The sequence below is a fragment of the Musca domestica genome, unplaced genomic scaffold, assembly GCF_030504385.1.
Source record: "Musca domestica strain aabys unplaced genomic scaffold, Musca_domestica.polishedcontigs.V.1.1 9, whole genome shotgun sequence".
Classification (NCBI taxonomy): domain Eukaryota; kingdom Metazoa; phylum Arthropoda; class Insecta; order Diptera; family Muscidae; genus Musca; species Musca domestica.
The window spans coordinates 2566360-2587873 of record NW_026712435.1 but is presented as its reverse complement, the minus strand read 5'-3'; the positions used below and the strand labels follow the sequence as shown (position 1 = coordinate 2587873).

The 21514-nt window shown below is 33.2% G+C and overlaps 1 protein-coding gene across 1 annotated transcript in view; it reads right to left on the bottom strand.

The window, feature by feature from the left end:
• LOC131806916 (N-acylneuraminate cytidylyltransferase A) overlaps window positions 1–21514 on the bottom strand; it is a 545636-nt gene that overhangs the window by 419508 nt on the left and 104614 nt on the right. Inside the window, exon 2 of the mRNA XM_059131800.1 lies at window positions 19181–19371. Coding sequence (XP_058987783.1) covers window positions 19181–19371 — 191 coding nt within the window. The remainder of the gene's footprint in view (window positions 1–19180; window positions 19372–21514) is intronic.

Genomic DNA, 21514 nt, shown 5'->3' with positions numbered 1-21514 from the left:
TGTGTTTCATTATTCAATGGAATTGTAACAAATTTCGTATTTAAATTTTGTAATGGGTCCTACAGCCTATGACAAATAAATGTGTAAATATTTCAAACTTTCACAGGTTGAACAACCAAATGAATTTTCAAACTATTGTATATGTGTGTATGCCGGAATGAAGATATGGATCAACATCAATCATTTTTAGGGGTTTAGTTTAAGAAAACGTGTCTGTCTGTCTGTCTATTGTAATCACGCTATCTTTCGAACGAATTGAGACAGAAGGCTAAAATTTTGCATACATGCATAGTTGACAAGTAGACAGTTTAAGTTCGTAAATAGACCATGTCGGACCACGTTTTCGCATAACTCACCTATAACGGTACCTCCTGATATACGGTATTTTCAAAATCCATATTTAAAGTTCGTAATGGGTACTACAGCCTATGACAAACAATTTGTTATGCAGGTCCACGTCTTCATACAGCCCCCATATAACGGTACCTCCCGATATTCGGTATTTTGATGATTTCAGCAACATTATTCACCGAAATCTTTTCACATTTCCTATTGGAAGATCTTAATGGGTACTACAACCTATAGCAAACAATTTCAAATGCAGGTCTACGACTTCGTATAGCACCCATATAACTGTACCTCCCGATATTCGGTATTTTCATGATTTTAGCGACATTATTCCCCGGAATTGTAACAAATGTCATATTTTAACTTCGTAATGGGTACTACAGCCTATGACAAAGATTTTGTATGCAGATCCACGTCTTCATACAGCCCCCATATAACGGTACCTCCCGATATTTGATATTTTAATTAAATTGTTTCAAATTTCGTATTTGAAGTTCGTAATGGATACTACAACCTATGACAAAAAAAAAATACGTAAGCAGGTCCACGTCTTCATATAGCCCCCATATAATGGTTTTCATTTAAGTGGTTCCTTCCAAAATGGTGGAGGGTATTAAAAATTCGGCCCTGCCGAATTTAGCTACGTACTTACTTGTTTTAATTATTGTAATAACAAATTGTTCTTTGTCTATTGATTTTTAGTTAATATCTGAGAACCTAACACAATTTTTTTTGTTAACAGTAAATCAACAAATTTTTACTATCTGGCCCGGTTCGCGTTGGCTGACGGTAGCTTGTGTCTTTAATGGATACAAGTTATTAAAGCAAAAAAAAGAGGCAGATTTGGTGCAAATAAGCCGCACAATTTTATTTAAGTAATTGAAATAAATAGATAAATAATATGAATAACTTTATTATAAATAATAATGAGTCGGCTAAATAGAAATGAATTCCCATTGCAAAAAATGTGAATTCATGATCAAGTGCGCTTGAGTGTTAGGTGCCGATTTATCATAAATAAGAACTTGTGTATGAGACATTATATCTAGATGGCGATTGTATTACTCTTGTGGTAGTTTTTGCCGGAATTTATTTTCTATTCTCGTCGAACATTGGGACCAGATCCTCATAATCGGGAAGAGTGTCGGCCATCATTCAAATATTTTCTATTCTATTCTGCCAAATCGACCAACTAGTCTACTGGTTGCTTTACAACTTCGTTATTAATAAGGCGAGGGGGAAACGTGGGTTACACGAGCTAATATCCGCGCAGTGGATGATAATTGTTTGTTACGAATTACTACAATATCACCCATTTGTAAAACGCGCTCTGGATACTGTCATTTAAACCGTTTATGGCGAGTTCTAAGGTATTCTTCTTTCCACCGTAAGAAGTATTGCTGAGTAAGAGCTTTTAGTTGACGATACTGGTTCACGATATGCAACGGAGATTCTTTTATAAGAGGCTCAGGAAAAGCAAGCATCGGAGACCCTATAAGAAAATGACCTGGTGTTAATGCTGAATGATTTTCTGGACAATCATTCATTGCATATAAAGGTCTGGGATTTTTGCACGCCTCAAATCGATTGAGTATCGTTGGCCCCTCCCCGAAAGTGTATTTAATGTTGTTGGGTGTTTACGAAAGTGAGCTTAAAACTTTTAACCGCTGCTTTCAGGGCCAACCATACGTGGTGCTCCTACTGGGATAAATTTCCATGAAAACTCTTGGTAGTTATACTGAGAACGATGTTCATGAAATACAGTTATAAATTCACACTCTAATACTCTCGAAGCAGCAACGAAGTTGGTAACTTTGTCTGAGAATATAGTTTTAGGGCAACAATGACATCAAATAACTATTTGAAATGCGGCTTAGAATACTGCCGTCGGCAAATCTGTGGTAGCTTCGAGATGTATTGTTATCTTAGAAAAGCAAACGGATACACATACCTAGCCGTTTTTATATTAACTTTGTCATACCGTTTGTAACACTTCGAAATATTTATTATAGAACCTACAAATTACATATACAATTCAGGATCGGCGTAAAATTCTAAGACAATCTAGCGGTGTCCGTGTTTACAACAGACCTCTGTCTTTCGTCTGGGTTTCGCACATCACAAATTGAAGCTTATGTTTTAAGTGCTTCTCCAAAATGCATTCCTCTCAAATTTGCTCCAGCAAACACAATTCTTATAACTTTAATGAAAGACATAATACTCTCTTGCACTATTCTGTCACTTATCATCCAATCAAAACAATAAAGTTGATGTCCTCCTTGTTAGTGATATCATACCTTACTTGTTGCGGTCCAATTCAAGAACTAATGTGTGCGATTCCCTTCACGCGCAAGAGACGGTCTGTGGATGGATACTGACCGTACGGACTCGTCCTTTCAGCACGTTTCGTTTTTTTATTCGAGTGGATCACAACATTTTAGGTTCACGTCACTCCATTCGTTCAAACCTTCCACCTACCGTATGGCTTAATAGACATTTGTAATTGATTCTAAGGGTTTTGGTGATGGTGTCTGTGCTTCGGATATAGCTGCTTTATGTACCAGCACATCACTGAAAATTGTTTCTATCCTGAAACTCAATAGAAGATGGCTTCGTTATTCTTAATCAGAATATGAGGCTAGTTTATGGACGTCGATTCCTAAATTTCAATGCACAATTCTTCAGAATGAACTAAACACAAAATTACATTATACTGTTAAGTTTTTAGTTATTAAGATTTATTAATTAACTTTTTTTAGATATCTCAAAGTCATAATAATGTAATTGGGAAGCATAACCAAAGACTTTCGTAATCTTTCCATGATTGCAATAATACTCCAAAGGCGGTGATGCTAACGTCAAACTTTAATTAAAATTATATCTGGTAATTCTTTTTCTATATTTTTTTTCGCAAACCTCATTGCTTATTTTCCCTCGGTCGAATTTCGCTTTGTTCTTGGTCATTAAAAATGAAGCTATTCTTCTATTCTGTAAGATCGCTTCTAATATCGCTCATTTCCTACAATAAAGTATTTACTATATCACTGAATTGGAATTCTTTGTGTTTTCTTTCAATTCATACGAATCCGAGGAAAATAAACCTTCCCTTAAAATTGGTGGTGAAATTCGTCTCGACTACTACGGAAAGCGCCAGTGTTCCTTGACGTTTTCCACATTATATACAAAATGCTACAAGGCTAGAAAAATGTCCATGAGAAAAACTAAAGAGATGCCGAAAAGAGAAAGTCGCATGCCGAGTGGGTAAACTGCAATATTTCAGCAGTTTAGAAAGAAAAGTGGATAATGTGAAAGGTAGCAAAGATTTGAAAAAATAGCTAAGGAGATTTGAAATTATACAAATAATCAAAATAGAATATTCGTCAAACCTAATGAATTTAAACGGCATTTTGAAAAATTGCTCAACCTACCGCAAACATCACAAGAAATTCAGTATGCCGCAAACTTTTTCGTTTTCCATACGAGTTCTACAAAAATGCTCTAAAATAATTGCTCCAGAAAATAGTAAATTCATGAAACAAAGTTTTTCACTCTGGAAAATTGACTGGGTATTTTCTGCCAGAATAATAAAACTCATAGGGATATACCACACAAGCTCAGAACTATTGAGGAATATCTTTTATAAACTGTTTGCCATAAATTATGGTGGGAATAATTACGGAAAGGTTGTCCAATTAGGAAAAAAAAACGATAGTCTCACTTCGACTGTCCATACTAACTGGCTGACGATTCTTATCGTTCTCTTAAACATATGCTTGCTTCGTAGGTTTTAAAGCAGCATTCAACAATGTGTGCAGAAACTCCAAGCTGTATAAACTAAATGTTATTGGTGTATGGATATTGTTTACTATCCCCACTGCTATTTGTATTATACTTAGACGAAGTACATGAATTCACAGGCGGCGGGTCTGAGATTGATGACCTAAATATAATAATACTGCTCTAGGCAGATGATATAGTAATCCTGGCAAATGAAGTGAAGCTACTACAAAAAATTATAGATAGATTAGAAGAGTATTGTGGAATGTTACTGTTCATTTGTTGAAATCGAAAATATTGATATACAGGAAAGGTGGAAAAATCGCTCGAAATGAAAATGCCTTAACAAAAATGGACTTATCACAATTACCTCCGAATTTACATTTCTTGGGATGTTATTAACACCAAAACTCTTTCTTTCAAAACCCATATACAGCCAAGAAATAACTCATCCAAAAATAATATAAATTCTACATGGAAATTCATTTTAAATAAGCCCGATGTATCAATTACGTCGAAATGGAAACAGGTTTAGAAGTTCGCAGATCAACTTTACAATATTGCGCATGAATATGAGGATTTACAAGTTTTGAGGACGTAGACAAGTTAGAAATTTACTTCTGGAAGAAAGTCATAGAACACCCGAATATTACACTAACATACATACTAAGATAAGAAATAAGCATGGAAAATAGTCACATCTTTATTGAAAACCCATTTGGAATATATCATTATAGCCATATTTGATGACAAAAGCAATCGATTACCTCACAAACTGGGAAAATTATTCTACAAACTGACTTACTGGGCAAAATATATTCATATACACTTTCTGCAAAACAATATTTAACCATTTATTCGAAACAGTAAAGCGAAGCCATCGAACAAAAAATCATCTCTTAAAAGAATTAGATCACAAATGTTGATGTTATATCATAAATAGGGTCAACAAAACGACTCGAATTTAATCGAAGCTGGACCCATCAGTAGGTCAAACTTACATCAATTCGCCCTTAAAATCATAGTAGAAAAGCCAGAAGCAATATTCACAAACTAATTGTCAATAATATAGAAGCAAATAGGAACCCACTCTGCTCTTTATGTAACTCGATGGAAGCTGAGAATCTAAATCATTTTCTGTGCAACTTCCCCCTATTTAAAGAATTTAGAATTATGTTTTTCAAAAGGCACTGATTAATGAAGATGACTTAATAAATATTTTTAATGAATATATTGTAAATTGGTAATATATTGCTTTGGAGACGTGCAAGTTTTATAAAAACTTGTATACAATATATAAAGCACCTATTATCTGATTTTTTTTAAATTCAATTTGAATATTCAAACAATATCCTAAAATATATAAGCTACGGAAAAGCGGCTATAGTCTTATTGATATTATTGTATAACAATTTTTTTAATTAATATTATATACATTGATTTAAAAGCAAAATGTAACGAATATGAAATGTTTAAATAAAATACTCTACTACTACTAAATATTCGGAGGTAACGATAAAAGGAATAATAACCCCGTTCTAGCAGTCTTCTGTCACAGAAGAGGGAAAAAATTACAAACTCTACATATTAATGAAAATTTTTAAATAATTTTCCCTCAAATATATGAATCAGAATACCAAATAAAGGAACTCACTGGAACATGGGGGCTATAGCAAAATGTCAGCCTATACACGAAATGATCTGCCACAGGAGGTAGAATCCATTACGAAAACTAAGAACCGTACTTCGGGGGGAGAAAACATAAACCTATAAAGACAAACTTCTGCCACAGGAGGTAGAACCCGGTACAAACTCTATGTACCGAATTGTAAACAATTATGTAAGAAAAAGTGATTTAAATCATTAAAATACCAAATATCGGGAATTAAGTTATATAGATGCTATACATACACATCTTCGTTTATCTCCTATATAACGATTTTTATTTAAGCGGTAGTGTAAATTTTAAATTTTCCAAGTTTCTTCCAAATGGTAAAGGTCATTAAAAGTTCGGCCCGGCCGAACTAACCATTTTTTTTAAATTGTTATTGGCTTTTAACATCTACCTTCACTAATATTATTTCTTAATTTTTTAATTATTGTACAAAATTTGTACCAACAATTTGTTCTTTATTGATTTCATATATTTTCATATCATATATTCTTAATACAGCATTAAATTAAACTTTGCAATTGGAATAAAACCTTAAAATTTTTTGCTAAATAAATTATTCTTTTAAATTAACATCTGAGAACATAACAAAACTTTTTTATTAACATGAAATCAACAAAAACAACATGAAATCAACAAACAACAAACATGAAATGGTTCGGCCCGCCGAACCTAGCAACTTTTATACCCTCCACCATTCTATGGCAATTATATAAGCTTTGTCATTCCGTTTGTAACTCCCCGAAATATTTATAATATATCCTACAAAGTATATATATTCTAGATCAGCGATCTAGCGATGTCCGATCTAGCGATGTCCGTCTATCTGCCTATTGTAGTCACGCTATCTTTCGAACGAATTGAGATAGAAGGCTAAAATTTTGCATACATGCATAGTTGACACGTAGACAGGTTAAGTTCGTAAATGGGCCATGTCGGACCACGTTTCATATAACCCACATGTAACGGTACCTCCTGATATACGGTATTTTCAAAATTCATATTTAAAGTTCGTAATGGTTACTACAGCCTATGACAAACAACTTGTTTGTCCACGTCTTCATACAGCCCCAATTTAACGGTACCTATTGGTATAGGGTATTTTCATGATTTTAACGGCGTTATTTACCGGAATTATTTCAAATTTCATATTTAAAGTTCGTAATGGGTACTACAGCCTATGACAAACAATTCGTTATGCAGGTCCAGTTTTTCATACAGGCCCATATATTCGATATTCGGTATTTTGAAGATTGCAGCAACATTATTCACCGGAATCGTTTACACATTTCCTATTGGAAGATATTAATGGGTACTATAATTCAATTCAAATTTATTGAGTCTTTATTTAACACGAAAGTTTACAATTTTAAAGTGAAGAAAGAAATACTTAAAACTATAATGTTCTGTTTTAATGACTAAAGCGTATTTTCAGCGCCTGGCTTTACTAAAAAATTGTTAATTAGTGTTTACTAAACCAAATGTGTATATCGTGCTTGCTCCCGGCACTACAATGTTTGAGAGCATGTGTCATTTTATTTACCTTAAAACTAACTTAACCTAAACCTTACCTACACATAAACAACAGAGATGATCAAACGAAAGATTGTTCATCGAAGTTGTTAACTAGCACCTGTGAATTCCACGAGAGGTGCTAACGTAAAAAACCCATTGCAAAAAATGTGTATGCATGTCCACGTCTTCGTATAGCCCATATATAACTCTTCCTCCCTATAGTCGGTATTTTAATGATTTTAGGGACATTATTCACCGGAATTGTAACAAATTCCGTATTTGAAGTTCGTAATGGGTACTACAGCCTATGACAAAAAAAAATGTTATGCAGGTCCACGTCTTCATACAGCCCACATATAACGGTACCTCCCGATATTCGGTATTTTGATGATTTCAGCAACATTATTCACCGAAATCGTTTCACATTTCCTATTGGAAGATCTTAATGGGTACTACAACCTTCGTATAGCCCACATATAATGGTTTTCATTTAAGTGGTAGTTTTCTGTCCAAATGGTGGAGGGTATTAAAAATTCGGCCCTGCCGAATTTAGCTACTTTCTTACTTATTTTAATTATTGTAATAACAATTTGTTCTTTATTTATTGATTTTAAGTTAATACTGAGAACATAACACAATTTTTTGTTAATAGAAAATCAACAAATTTTTATTAAATATCTGGCCCAGTTCGCATTGGCAGACGGTAGTTTGTGTCCATAGTAAATATTTTTAAAGCAAAAAATAAAACAGATCTGGTTCAAATAAGCGGCACAATTTTATTTAAGTAATTAATATAAATAATTAAATAATATGAATAACTTTATAATAAATAATGACTCGGCTAAATAGAAATAGATTCCCATTGCAAAAAATGTAAATTCATGATCACGTGGGAGTGTTAGCTGCCGATTTATCATATATAAGAACTTGTGTATGAGACATTATATCTAGATGGGGATTGTATAACTCTTGTAGCTTCTAGCTTCTACCGTAATTTCTTCTCGATTCTCGTGGAAAATTGGGACCAGATCCTCATAATCGGGAAGAGTGTCGGCCATCATTCAAATATTTTCTATTCTGTGACAAGATAGAAACGCCGCGAAGTAAGAGGATATAAACATTTAAATTTGCCAAATCGACCAACTAGTCTACTGGTTGCCTTACATCTTCGTTTTTAAAAAAGACGAGGCGGCCGCGACCTCGTTCCACGCAGTGTATGGTAATTGTTTGTTACGAATTACTACAATATCATCCATTTGTATAATGCGCACTGGATACTGTCATTTATACCGTTTATGGCGAGTTCTAAGGTAGCAGTATTGCAGAGTAAGTGCTTTTAGCTAACAATACTGGTTCACGATATGCAACGGAGATTCTTCTATAAGAGGATCAGGAGAAGCAAGCATCGGAGACCCAATATGAAAATGGCCTGGTGTTAATGCTGAATGATTTTCTGGACATTCATTAATTGGACATAAATGTCTGGGATTTATGCACGCCTGAAATCGAATGATGAATGGTGTTTACGAAAGTGGAGCTTAAAGCTTTTAACCGCTGCTTCCCAGAGCCAACCCATATGTGGTGCTCCCGCTGGAATAAATTTCCATGAAAACTCTTGGTAGTTACACTGAGAACGATTGCAATTTTCTTGACATCCAGTTCTAAATTCACACTCTAATACTCTGGAAGCAGCAACTAAGTTGGTAACTTTGTCTGAGATTATAGTTTAAGGGCAACAACGACGTCAAGTAACTCTTTGAAAAGTGGCTAAGTTACGTTAAGTGTTACGTTTATCCCGCCAAAGAGGGTCGCGCCCGTCTCGCCTTTTTAAAAACGAAGTTGTAAAGCAAGCAATAGACTAGTTGGTCAATTTTGCAAATTTATTTTTTTCCTCTTACTTCGCGGCGCCTCTATCTTTTTACAGAATAGAAAATATTTGAATGATGGCCGACACTCTTCCCGACTATGAGGATCTCGACCCAATGTTATACAATTTCTCATATACAAATTCTTATATATGATAAATCGGCAGCTAACACTCCCATGCAGAAGATTCCATAAGCGCACGTGATCATGAATTCACATTTTTGCAATGGGAATTTATTTCTATTTAGCCGAGTCATTATTTATTATAAAGTTATTTAAATAATTTAATTATTTATATTAATTACATAAATAAAATTGTCCCGCTTATTTAAACCAGATCTGCCTTTTTTGTTTGCTTTAAAAATATTTAATAAAGACACAAACTACCGTCTGCTAATGCGAACCGGGCCAGATATTTAGTAAAAATTTGTTGATTTTCTATTAACAAAAAGATTGTGTTATGTTCTCAGTATTACCTTAAAATCAATAAATAGAGAACAAATTGTTATTACAATAATTAAAACAACTAAGAAAGTAGCTAAATTCGGCAGGCCGAATTTTTAGTACCCTCCACCATTTGGACAGAAAACTACCACTTAAATGAAAACCATTATATTGGGGCTATACGAAGACGTGGACCTGCTTACGCAATTTTTTTTGTCATAGGCTGTAGTACCCATTACGAACTTCAAATACGAAATTTGTTACAATTCCGGTGAATAATGTCCCTAAAATCATTAAAATATCGACTATAGGGAGGAACCGTTATATATGGGCTATACGAAGACGTGGACATGCATACGAATTTTTTGCTATAGGTTGATCTTCCAATAGAAAATGTGTAAACGATTCCGGTGAATAATGTTGCTGAAATCGTCAAAATACCGAATATATGGGGCTGTATGAAGAACTGGACCTGCATAACGAATTGTTTGTCATAGGCTGTAGTACCCATTACGAACTTTAAATATGAAATTTGAAATAATTCCGGTAAATAACGTCGTTAAAATCATGAAAATACCTTATACCAATAGGTACCGTTATATGGGGGCTTTTTGAAAATACCGTTAATAAAAAAGTTTTGTTATGTTCTCAGATATTAATTTAAAAATTTAATTTATTTTGAAAATAATTTAACGTCCTTTGCCAAAGGTTTTATTCCAATTGCAAAGTTTAATTTGAAAATGCTGTATTAAGAATATATGATATGAAAATATATGAAATCAATAAAGAACAAATTGATGGTACAAATTTTGTACAATAATTAAAAAATTAAGAAATAATATTAGTGAAGTAGCTTAGACAACTTTTAATAACCTTTACCATTTAAAGGAACTTAGAAAATTTAAAATTTAAACCACCGCTCAAATAAAAATCGTTATATAGGGGATAAACGAAGATGTAGATGTATAGCCTCCATTCCCGATATTCGGTATTTTAATTTTTAAATTACTTATATATATATATATATATATATTTATATATATATATATATATATATATATATATATATATATATATATATATATATATTTATGTTTATTTATTAAGTCTTCTTCATTAATCAGTGCCTTTTGAAGAAACATAATTCTAAATTCTTTAAACAGGGGGAAGTTGCACAGAAAATGATTAAGATTCTCAGCTTCCGTCAAGTTACATAAAGAGAAGAGTGGGTTCCAATTTGCTTCTATATGACATTGTTGCTTCTGGCTTTTCTCCTATGATTTTAAGGGCGAATTGATGTAAGTTTGACCTACTGATGGTTCAAGCTTCGAGTGAATTCGAGTCGTTTGTTTGAGCCTATTTATGATATAACATCAAAATTTGTGATCTAATGCTTTTAATAGATGATTTTTTGTTCAATGACATCGCTTTACTGTTTCGAACAAATGGTTAAATATTGTTTTGCAGTGAGTGTATATTAATATATTTTGCCCAGTAAGTCAGTTTGTAGAATAATTTTGTTCTCAATTGTAGAATCTTTCTGGCGTCTCTTTAGTTTTCTCATGGACATTTTTCTAGCGTTGTAGGATTTTTTATATAATGTTGAAAACGTCAGGGAACACTAGCGCTTTCCGGTAGTAGTCGTCACGAATTAAACCAATTTTAAAGGAAGGACTATTTTCCTCGGATTCGTATGAAATGAAAGAAAACACAAAGAACTCCAATTCAGTGTTACAGTAAATACTTTATTGTGGGTAATGACCAAGGAAAAACTGAAATTCAACCGAGGGAAAATATCATTGCGTATTTGCGTTTGCGAAAAAATATAGAAAAAGAATTACCAGATATTAGTTATTAAAATTTGACGTTAACATTACCGCCGCCTTTGCAGTATCACTGCAATCATGGAAAGATTACGAAAGTCTTCGGTTATGATTCCCAATTACATTATTATGAATCTGAGATATCTTAAAAAAGTTAATTAATAAATCTTAATAACAAAAAATTTAACAATTTAATGTAACTTTGTGTTCAGTTCATTCTGAAGAATTGTGCATTGAACTTTAGGAATTGACGTCCATAAACTAGCCTTATATTCTGACTAAGAATAACGAAGCTATCTTCTATTGAGTTTCAGGATAGAAAAAATTTTCAGTGATGTGTTGGTACATGAAGCAGCTATATTCGAAGCACAGACACCATCACCAAAACCCTTAGAATTAATTACAAATGTCTATTATGTCATACGGTAGGTGGAAGGTTTGAACGAATGATCGGAGTGACGTGAACCGAAAATGTTGTGATCCACTCGAATAAAAAAAAAAACAATAGAACATAAAGCGTTTGGAAATAACTTTGTAGCAGCGAAACGTGCTGAAAGGACGAGTCCGTATTAACCACGCCGGTCAGTATCCATCCACAGACCGTCTCTTGCGCGTGAAGGGAATCGTACACATTAGTTCTTGAATTTGACCACAACAAGTAAGGTTTGATATCAATAATAAGGAGGACATCAATAAGGGAATCTGGATCTGCCAATGAAATTTTTGAAATGGTGTTGCTCGGAACAACGCCACAAAGTTTTGGGATTACGGAAGCAGTAACCGAGAGCTTAAGACTAGTGTCGCATTTTGAGGACAAAACAAAGGGGCATTTGTTTTGGGCACTAGTTGAAGTTGATTTATATGCTTTCGTGCGCTTTCTCCTCCGATGTAAATGAGGCTTTAGAACCTGAATCAAAGAGGGCTCATGCCGAATAAACAGAATTTTTGTTGGAAATCTGAACCATTGTCGGGCCCAGCAAAACATTACGAAAATTAGATGGATTATGCGTCGGAATTACCTCAGAACTTTATTGAATGAATTGTATTGAATTTGGTGGTACTATCCGAACAGAAACTAGGGGTGGTGCAATTTATTTTTTTGATTGGATGATAAGTGACAGAATAGTGCAAGAGAGTATTATGTCTTTTATTACAGTTATAACAATAGTGTTTGCTGTTGCAAATTTGAGCGGAATGCATTTTGGAGAAGCACTTAAAACATAAGCTTTGATTTCTGACGTGCGAAACCTTTGCGTGATATGCGCCTGTTTAGGGCACAGAGGACGCAACGGAACGAAAACTTTGCTATAAAACGAATTTACACTTCTCGAAGTTGTTGGTAGAATAACAATGGAATCGCTCACATGACTCCTTCGATTTCGGACACGGAATCTAATGTCAGATATCGGCTCGTAAGAAATACATCGAGATATTTTCATTTGCTAAAACAGTTTTGTCTGGAAAACTCTGTTCCCAGAGCGTTCTGAGGTTCCCAGCGAGTTCTGAGGTTCTTTACTAGACCGGTACATATTTTTCTGTTATTTTGCAATTACATATTTCAATAAATTCTGTTACAATGCTGTTAAGATACCGAATATCGGGTAGTCCCTTTACATGAGTCTATACGGAAACGTGAAGCTATATAAATCAGGGGTAATGCTGCCTATTGTCCGAACCACACACTAAATATGAAATAATTCCGATGAAAAATGTGGCGAAATCATTAATGATAGGGAAGTATGAAGACGTGGACCTTTACAGGCAAGTAACTGGTGCCACTAAGAATTCCAAATACCGAATTTGAACCTATTCTGATGAGAAATGCAGTCATGAAATATCGAATATCGGGAAACACGAAAATAGAATTTTCAAATTAAATTTAACTTTTTGCAATTGAAATTAAACTTTTTTGCAAAAATTAAACCTTTTGCATATCAAATGATCTTTTAAATAAAAGGAACAACCCCAATGATTGTTATTTGTAGTAATATAGTTAAATAGATATTTGTATATCCTTCATATTTTATTCCAAATATGACCCGTTATGTAGGGGTCATACAAAAATGGGAACGTATAAACTACAAAAGGATTGTTATCTATTGCGGAAATTTGAAACAATTTTGTAGAAAAACAAGGCTAAAATCGTCAATCCATCCGAATATTTGGAGGTACCGTTATATGGGAGCTATACAAAAACCTGAATCGTATTCAATACCAACCATCCTAGACACAATAGAAATTATTGTGTCAAATTTCAAAGCTCTACATCAAATAATGTGAGCTGTATCGTGATTTCAACTTATATATATATATATGAATATATATACTCAAAGGCAGTGTTGCCGTTTTGGGCGTTTCCGTCCAAATTTGGGCGGAAAAAAGATAAATTTTGTTGTTTGGGCGGATTTTTTCCATATTGGGTACAAATTTATTTTTCATTGTTTATTTTTACGCAATTTAATTTTTTTATTACTAACTGAATTTTATATTTTTTATTGAGATGAATCGTTATTTATTTTATAGATTTTTGTTAAGTTTTTTAATAATATAAATAATACATTAGGCTAAAGTCGTGAGGGGCCGACCATGTGATACCCTACAACACTACAATATGTTAGAAGCCCCCTCATGTCCAAATCCATTTTGGAACATTTCGCTTTTGAAATTATGTGACGGAGCACTGCCCAGATATTACCCTTAGCATTTTGACAAGGGACATTTTCCCAATATTTATGCACTCCGTCGTGCTGTTAGTTTTTGTGTTCCATTTTACGGCTAAATATATTCCAATGGTCATCCAAAATGCCAGAATTCTTCCCTGTGCTTACCTATTTTCTCAGGCGTGTCGATTGGCTTCAATTGTGTGATCAGGAATTTTTTTTCTGTTTTTGGTTCATATATATATGAATATATTGCGGACATCTTTGAAAACAATAGGCCTTGCCCTTCTGAGCCTAACCCTTGTGAAAAATTTCGTGAGGATCGAACGATAATTGCAATCTGTATATAAATAATAACCCTAACCTGTGTTGTATTATAAGTCAACTCGAAAAAATCGCATGCGAAAAAAAATATGAAAAAATAAAGAAAATGTCTCAAAATACTACAAAATCTATATGAACATCATTATTGGTATCTTTTTATGCGATTTTGTAGTATTTATACTTTAATGCCACAAGGGCAATTGACAAAATTTGTCAAAATCGCTCCAGCCATTGTGAAGATATAAGCATTCTAGCTGACATCCCCTTCCTTTGTATATATACATTGTATATATTTCTCTATATATATATCCGATATTTTTACTATCGGCATCTACGTAACGGTCAGAATTGACCTGTTCGTCTATTTGTGATTTCGCCGGCAGTAAAAATATTCGCGGATTAATGGAAAAATTTACTTTTATTTATCGCAAATGCTATGGTCTACTAAACCACTAAATATTACCCGATGACCATCAAAATTGGAAGGCTTCTGCCCAGTCCAAAGATCTAGCCCCATGCTAAACTTCGCTTCGATTGGTCTATAATTGTGACCTGTAGAGCAACTGCAAAATCAGGAAATTTGGTCCATTTCAACCCCTAAATATTATGCGATCATCTCCAAAAGAAATAGGGTTCTATTCTGACCTTAACCCCAGCTACATTCTAAATTTCGTGAAGATCGGGCCATAATTGCGACCTGTAGAGTGATTACAAATTTACATGGACATACAGAGCTAGATCGACTCAGCTCGGTGAGATAGGAAGATCCATATATACTTTGTGGGAAACCAATATTTCGTGGTGTTACATAATTTTTGGCCCAATCAAACTTATAATACCCCCAACACATAGTGTTGTAGGGTATAAAAACCTAAATAATAATAATGACTTAAATGTATTTAATACATTGAATTCTTGTATTATGTTACTTTTTCAAATATGTATATAAAAAAAAAACTTGAAGTAAAATAACATAACATTTTTATTTTCTCTAAAGTATTTAATACATTGAATGTAATAAAACTTGAGTACCTTTTTTATGTATAGTGTAAAATTGTCATTTTCTTACTTGAATACAAACTACATATAAATTATTCAACTTTTTACAGTTTGGGCGGATATGGTCGATTTTGGGCGGTTTTTAGAAAAAATTTGGGCTGAAATAAAAATTTCAAACGGCAACACTGCTCAAAGGTCTTCCACGAATATTACGAGGTGTTACGAATGGAATGACCCCCATGGTGGGGGTGTAAAAAGTCATAACAATCCAATTTTAAACTTTCTTCTCGACAAATAATAATAATACCAGCTTCTATTGTACTACAATACATTAAAAGAGAACCACTAAACGAGAACCATAGAATAAAATTATTAAGTTAATCCGAAGTGTTTCCGAGTACAAATATAGATAATTTGAAATTACTATGCCAATATATTGCGACCTAAATCATATAAAAAAAAACGCACAATAACCAACGGAATTTTGTGCGGAATTTAATTCGACAAAACTTATGGAAATCAGTTGGGGTTTGGATATACCTTCCATGTATAGTTTTGGCCGACTTCCTATATTTAATGCAACAAATACTATAAATATGTCCGATTCGGCCAATTTTACATATTTCAAATATTCTATTGTCCACATATAACGATACGTCCATTTATTCGGTATTTTGATGATATAAGCGACTTTATTCATTTGTTTAATTGTTTAAAATTTTATATTTGAAATTAGCAATCGGCAGAACAGCCAATGACAAAAAATTTCTTATGCAAGTCCAGATCTTCTTATAGACATAAAGCTATTATTATTTGGAATAAAATATGAAGGATATACAAATATCTATTTAACTATATTACTACAAATAACAATCATTGGGTGTGTTCCTTTCTATAAATTTAAAAGATTCATTTGATATGCAAAAGGTTTAATTTCGGCAAAAAAGTTTAATTTCAATTGCAAAAAGTTTCATTTAATTTGAAAATTCTATTTTCGTGCTTCCCGATATTCGATATTTCATGACTGCATTTCTCATCAGAATAGGTTCAAGTTTGGTATTTGGAATTCTTAGTGGGTACCAGTTTCTTGCCTGTAAAGGTCCACGTCTTCTTATAGCCCCCATCCCTATCATTAATGATTTCGCCACATTTTTCATCGGAATTATTTCATATTTAGTGTATGGTGCAGACAATAGGCAGCATTACCCCTGATTTATATAGCTTCACGTTTCCGTATAGATTCATGTAAAGGGAGCACCCGATATTCGGTATCTTAACAGCATTGTAACAGAATTTATTGAAGTATGTAATTGCAAAATAACAGAAAAATATGTACCGGTCTAGTAAAAGTCCTCAGAACTCATAGACAAGTTTTTAAAAGGATTTCTTTGCAAATAGTGGTGAGTATTGAAATTTAGTGCCTTTCAAATTTATTAGCTTTTTACAAGTTTAATTCAAAATAAACACAAATTTCTTCCTGTTTACTAAAATTATTTCCCAAATTCTATTCCAACCTCTCTCCATAGTTTGGTGGAACTGAAACTGAAAAACGTGAACTTGGAAGTAGTGCAATTGCACTAGGACTATTTGTTGTTGAAAATATTGCCGAAGGGGTAGTATTTCTGAAACAAACAAACAACAAGACGATTTCACTACCGAAGAAATCTCGGTTTTATTTTTAACATTTTTCTGTCACAGTGTCATTGTGACTTTTGGCAAATAAAACGATAATTGACTCCCAATGATCCGTAGGAATATCATATAAGGACATCGCGGAAAGGCATCGATTAATGTCATGTCGAATTACTTTTAAACCAGAGCTACTTTATTTTTCAAGAGTTGGTGTTGCGAAAAGGATTGTCAAATTACTATGCACTAGTTACCGATCGTTGTCATATTCTTCTACTTTTGAGGCATTCCAAAGGCCAGAACTGCGGTTGATCAGTTTTTTGTCAAAGGAAACTTCAGCCCATTAAGAATTTCAAATACGAAATTTGAAACAAATCCGTTAAATAAAGTCGTTGAAGTCATTAAAATGCTGAATATTAAGGAAATACCGTTATATAGAGATTAAACGAAAACGTGGACCGAAATGGTCCATGTATAAACTTTATCTGCCTACTGGCATACACATGTATGCAAAATTGTATCTCAATTATAAATTAAATTGGTTAAAAACCAAAAAAAAAATGAATAAATACATTTTTAGAAATTAATTTGCCTTGCAGCAACAAGGCAGAAACTCAAGAAATTTAGCTTTGTATCAAACATATTACTGAACCACAATCTACCGACCCGACGCTATACCAGTACACGTAAGAAAGAAGAGCAGCCAATCAACAAAAATATATATTTAAAACTGAAGGTCAGTAATAGTAACAGTAACAAGGATATGTATGTATACAAAGTGTGTGTATGAATCATTCATATTATTCAATAGCACAAATCTGTAGAAATGTATGATTATTAACACCGAGCATGGCAATTTGCACTAAAAGAGCTCACAAAAACAAAATAACTGCAATGCACCTTCCTTTTATTTATAAGTGAATATGATGATGTTGAAGAAAATGCTGGGGATATCTTTCACACGAACATAGAAGACAACAACCAAAAACTTGAATTGCTGAAGGGCTGTATAGGGATTTCCCGAGAGAGCCGATTCCGACCGCAGTTCGAAGTGACAAAATGTTAATTCCAATAGAATGAATCAGGCTCGACAGGATCATTTGCTTATGCGCCGAAGTTAGGCTCCCATAAAAAGGGGGAGAAAAATAGAAATAAAACACGATCGTTTTATTTTCTTAATTATATAAAGGATTGCTTCTTTAATAGGTGAAGAGATTTACCTTAGTAGTTACACACGAACGTGTAATATTCACAAACACTCAACCGACAGCCAAGACGGACTTTAGAAATCTGGCATTAACATTTTAATATTGTAATAAAAAGTAGTGAACAGATTTCAACAAATGTACAATACGATCAGTGGTGCAACAAAACACCCCATGTTTCCATGTCAAATGTTTGGAGAAAATTCTTACTTAAGCGATGAGGTTATGTTATATGGGATCAATAAAGTACATTTCAAATCAATACCCAACAAGACTGCTCTATCTACAAAATGAATCTATTATTAAAAATTGCGCAAGCTGAAAAGATTATAATATAATTCTAATAAAGCTAAAATTCGCATTTCAGACCTTCCCACTTAATTTGTAGTAGTAAGTTCCAGTATTTTTTCCCTTTTTTATCGTTAAGATTAAAAATATTTGATCTGGAAATATTTCGTATGAATCAATAAAGAGCTATTTCGCCCATGTTGCAAAAAGTTAAATTTCAATCGCAATATGTTTCATTTCATTCTAATTACAGTTTCATTGCCGCTGAAAAAGGTCCATTTGCAAAATTTTTATTTAATTTGAAAATGCTATGTAAGCGGACTACACTAAAACTTGGACCAACATCATTGCAAAGATGTTTTCTACATACTGGGGACGCTATTTGTCAATTTACAGCAAATTCTGTTAAAAATTATGAATAAAACTTTTAAAACCTGGCGAAGTGTTGTAAATGGAATAAAAAAAATTAATTTAAACTGCATTTAATGATGGACGCTAATAGCAACTATGAAGGAGTGGTTTTATGAACCACTTAACAACGAGGGAGTTTGTACCAAAAGTGTGTAATATACTGAGTGGCTTTTCTCCGGATTGTGTTAAATAAAATGAAAGTATTAATTTTTTACTTACTTTTTATAGCTTCTTGTGCAATCCTCTTGTCGTCTGTTGAGACCCATATGGCACTAAATTTGTTTGTTTCAGCAAGTGTCTTAATCGTTTGGCCAAGGAGTGTAGTCCCATTAAAAGTCAACATATTTTTACTCTTAATCCCCTTTGATCCTCCTCGAGCAAGAATAATAGCATGAATATCATTTAGAGTGCTGAAAATTGCAATTCTTATAATGTAGTGTTTAAATAACTCTATGATTTACACCTTTTACTCTAAAATTACAATAATGTTAAGTAATTGTAAAATTTTCGTACTTTAAGACTGCCATATTTTTTGGCTTCTCTAATTAATATATATTTTTTTCATGTTCATTGTATCTCCCCTTTCAAATTTATATTGTACACTATCGAACACTAGAGTTTGGTTAGTTGATATGAATTTATTGTAATTTTTAAAGTCAATCACGGATGCTGATTGGCACACTGGCACCTTCTCTACATCAGCATCGGTTTTTGTCAGTTTGCCCTCATTGTAAGTAGTTATAATAAAACAGAGACAAGGGATCCTCTGTGATCACTTAGAACCTCTGCATTCACTTGTCTTCTAAAAACGAAACCATAAGTACACGGCCTCTGTCGCCGTCCTAATTACTTAAGGTAATTTGTCGCATTGAACAGATGCATAAGTAAAGCATGAAACTAATTTCGAATCATCCTAATTTATCTTCGTTTTATTTCTTGTCATATTTCATAATTATATCACGCAATAACCATTGGGAGTTCTTCTTGATGCTGTCTGCCTAGCTGGATTCGACCCAAGACTTACTCTCGTTTGCCATAGTATGAGAAAATCACTGTATCATCTCTCATCGTTACCAACATATACAACTAAGAAACAGATACATAAATTCAGATTTCTATTTAAAATAAACTCAGTGATTTATTAGTTTATATTTAAAATACCTGTTTGGAAATTTCTATTCGCGTAGTATTGCTATATATCTAATTACAGTCCACACTCTCGTTTTTATACATTATTTCGTTGTACTGATCATTTTCTGTCGTTGAAAACAAGTAAGTTGGTCGACTTATATTAGCACTTCTTGTGTTAATCGAGTGCATTCCCCTACATCAAATAGTTCTGCTTTTGTAAAAATAATGTACTGATCATCCGTCGTCACCTTGATCATACAAAAATATTTGGTACTCTTGTTATTACCGCTTCGTTTATTTTTTTCGTTCCCTTACTCTCATTTTAAATGTTGAACCCTTTGTGAGAATAGACAATCTCATCTAACCAAAAATTATTCCCCCTCGTTGTTGCTCTACTCCCTCGCCTTAGTTGAAGAAGAATTTATATCACTATATTGGTAATAACAGCATACATAAATATATATATATTTTTTTTGGTTGCTTGATTTATTTGTTGTTCAAACTTGTGCTGAGCCCTTTATCGAGAATTATTTGTTTCTGATTAAAAAAACAACAAACATGTAATAATCGTCCATCTCTCTGGCGGTTCCTTATTTTATCGTCCTCGCAAAAAGATCAATTCTCACTTGAGTTACATTGCCAAAAATTGCAACAATAATACCCATCACTCCATTTTGCAGCAACAAAATATTATTTTAAATATTATTATAGTTTTGTAGTTTTATCGCACAGAGGAAGTTTTTCTTAGATTTTCTCTCATTTAGTTGCGCTTTGATTTAATTCTTATCACCTAGCTAACACTTTGTAAGGCTTTCGTACATTATTTTCTGGTTCAGATTCGTGAAAATTCTTTTTTCATTGAGAGTCAGTCGCCATTTTTCAAACTTTAAAATTTATACTCTCATCGTGGTTTCCTTTTTGAGAGCTTTGCTTAAAAATGTCGATATCTCCAGTAATTCGGTTTGTTAGAGCTACTAACATTGTTCTTAAACCTTTTGAATCCTTCGAAAATTTCAATCCTTCTGCTTTTGGTCAATCTCGTCGAACCGGTTTCTGTGCAGTTTGTATCTCCACTCGTTGATGCTTTGTTCAAATCTTTATTTGAGATTCTCTTGTTGTTTTGGAACAACTTGTTCAAATCCATATCTGGTTTCCACTAATTTTAAAGACGAGAATCTTCTCTGTTCTACAAGTCTGTCCAAAATCTTGCTTTGAATTCTAAACAATTACCTTCGGCCTTTCCCGAAGTCAAACGTCGAGGTTCAAAATTGCCTTCGGCTTTTACAAAGGTCATAAGTCGATGTCAACATGAAAACCGAGACGTTCGATAATTAATTTCGTTCGAAAATTTAATTTACTGTGGAATATATTCAAAACAATGCAAACAATTTTATATTTTTGATAAAAAAAGAAGTATGAATT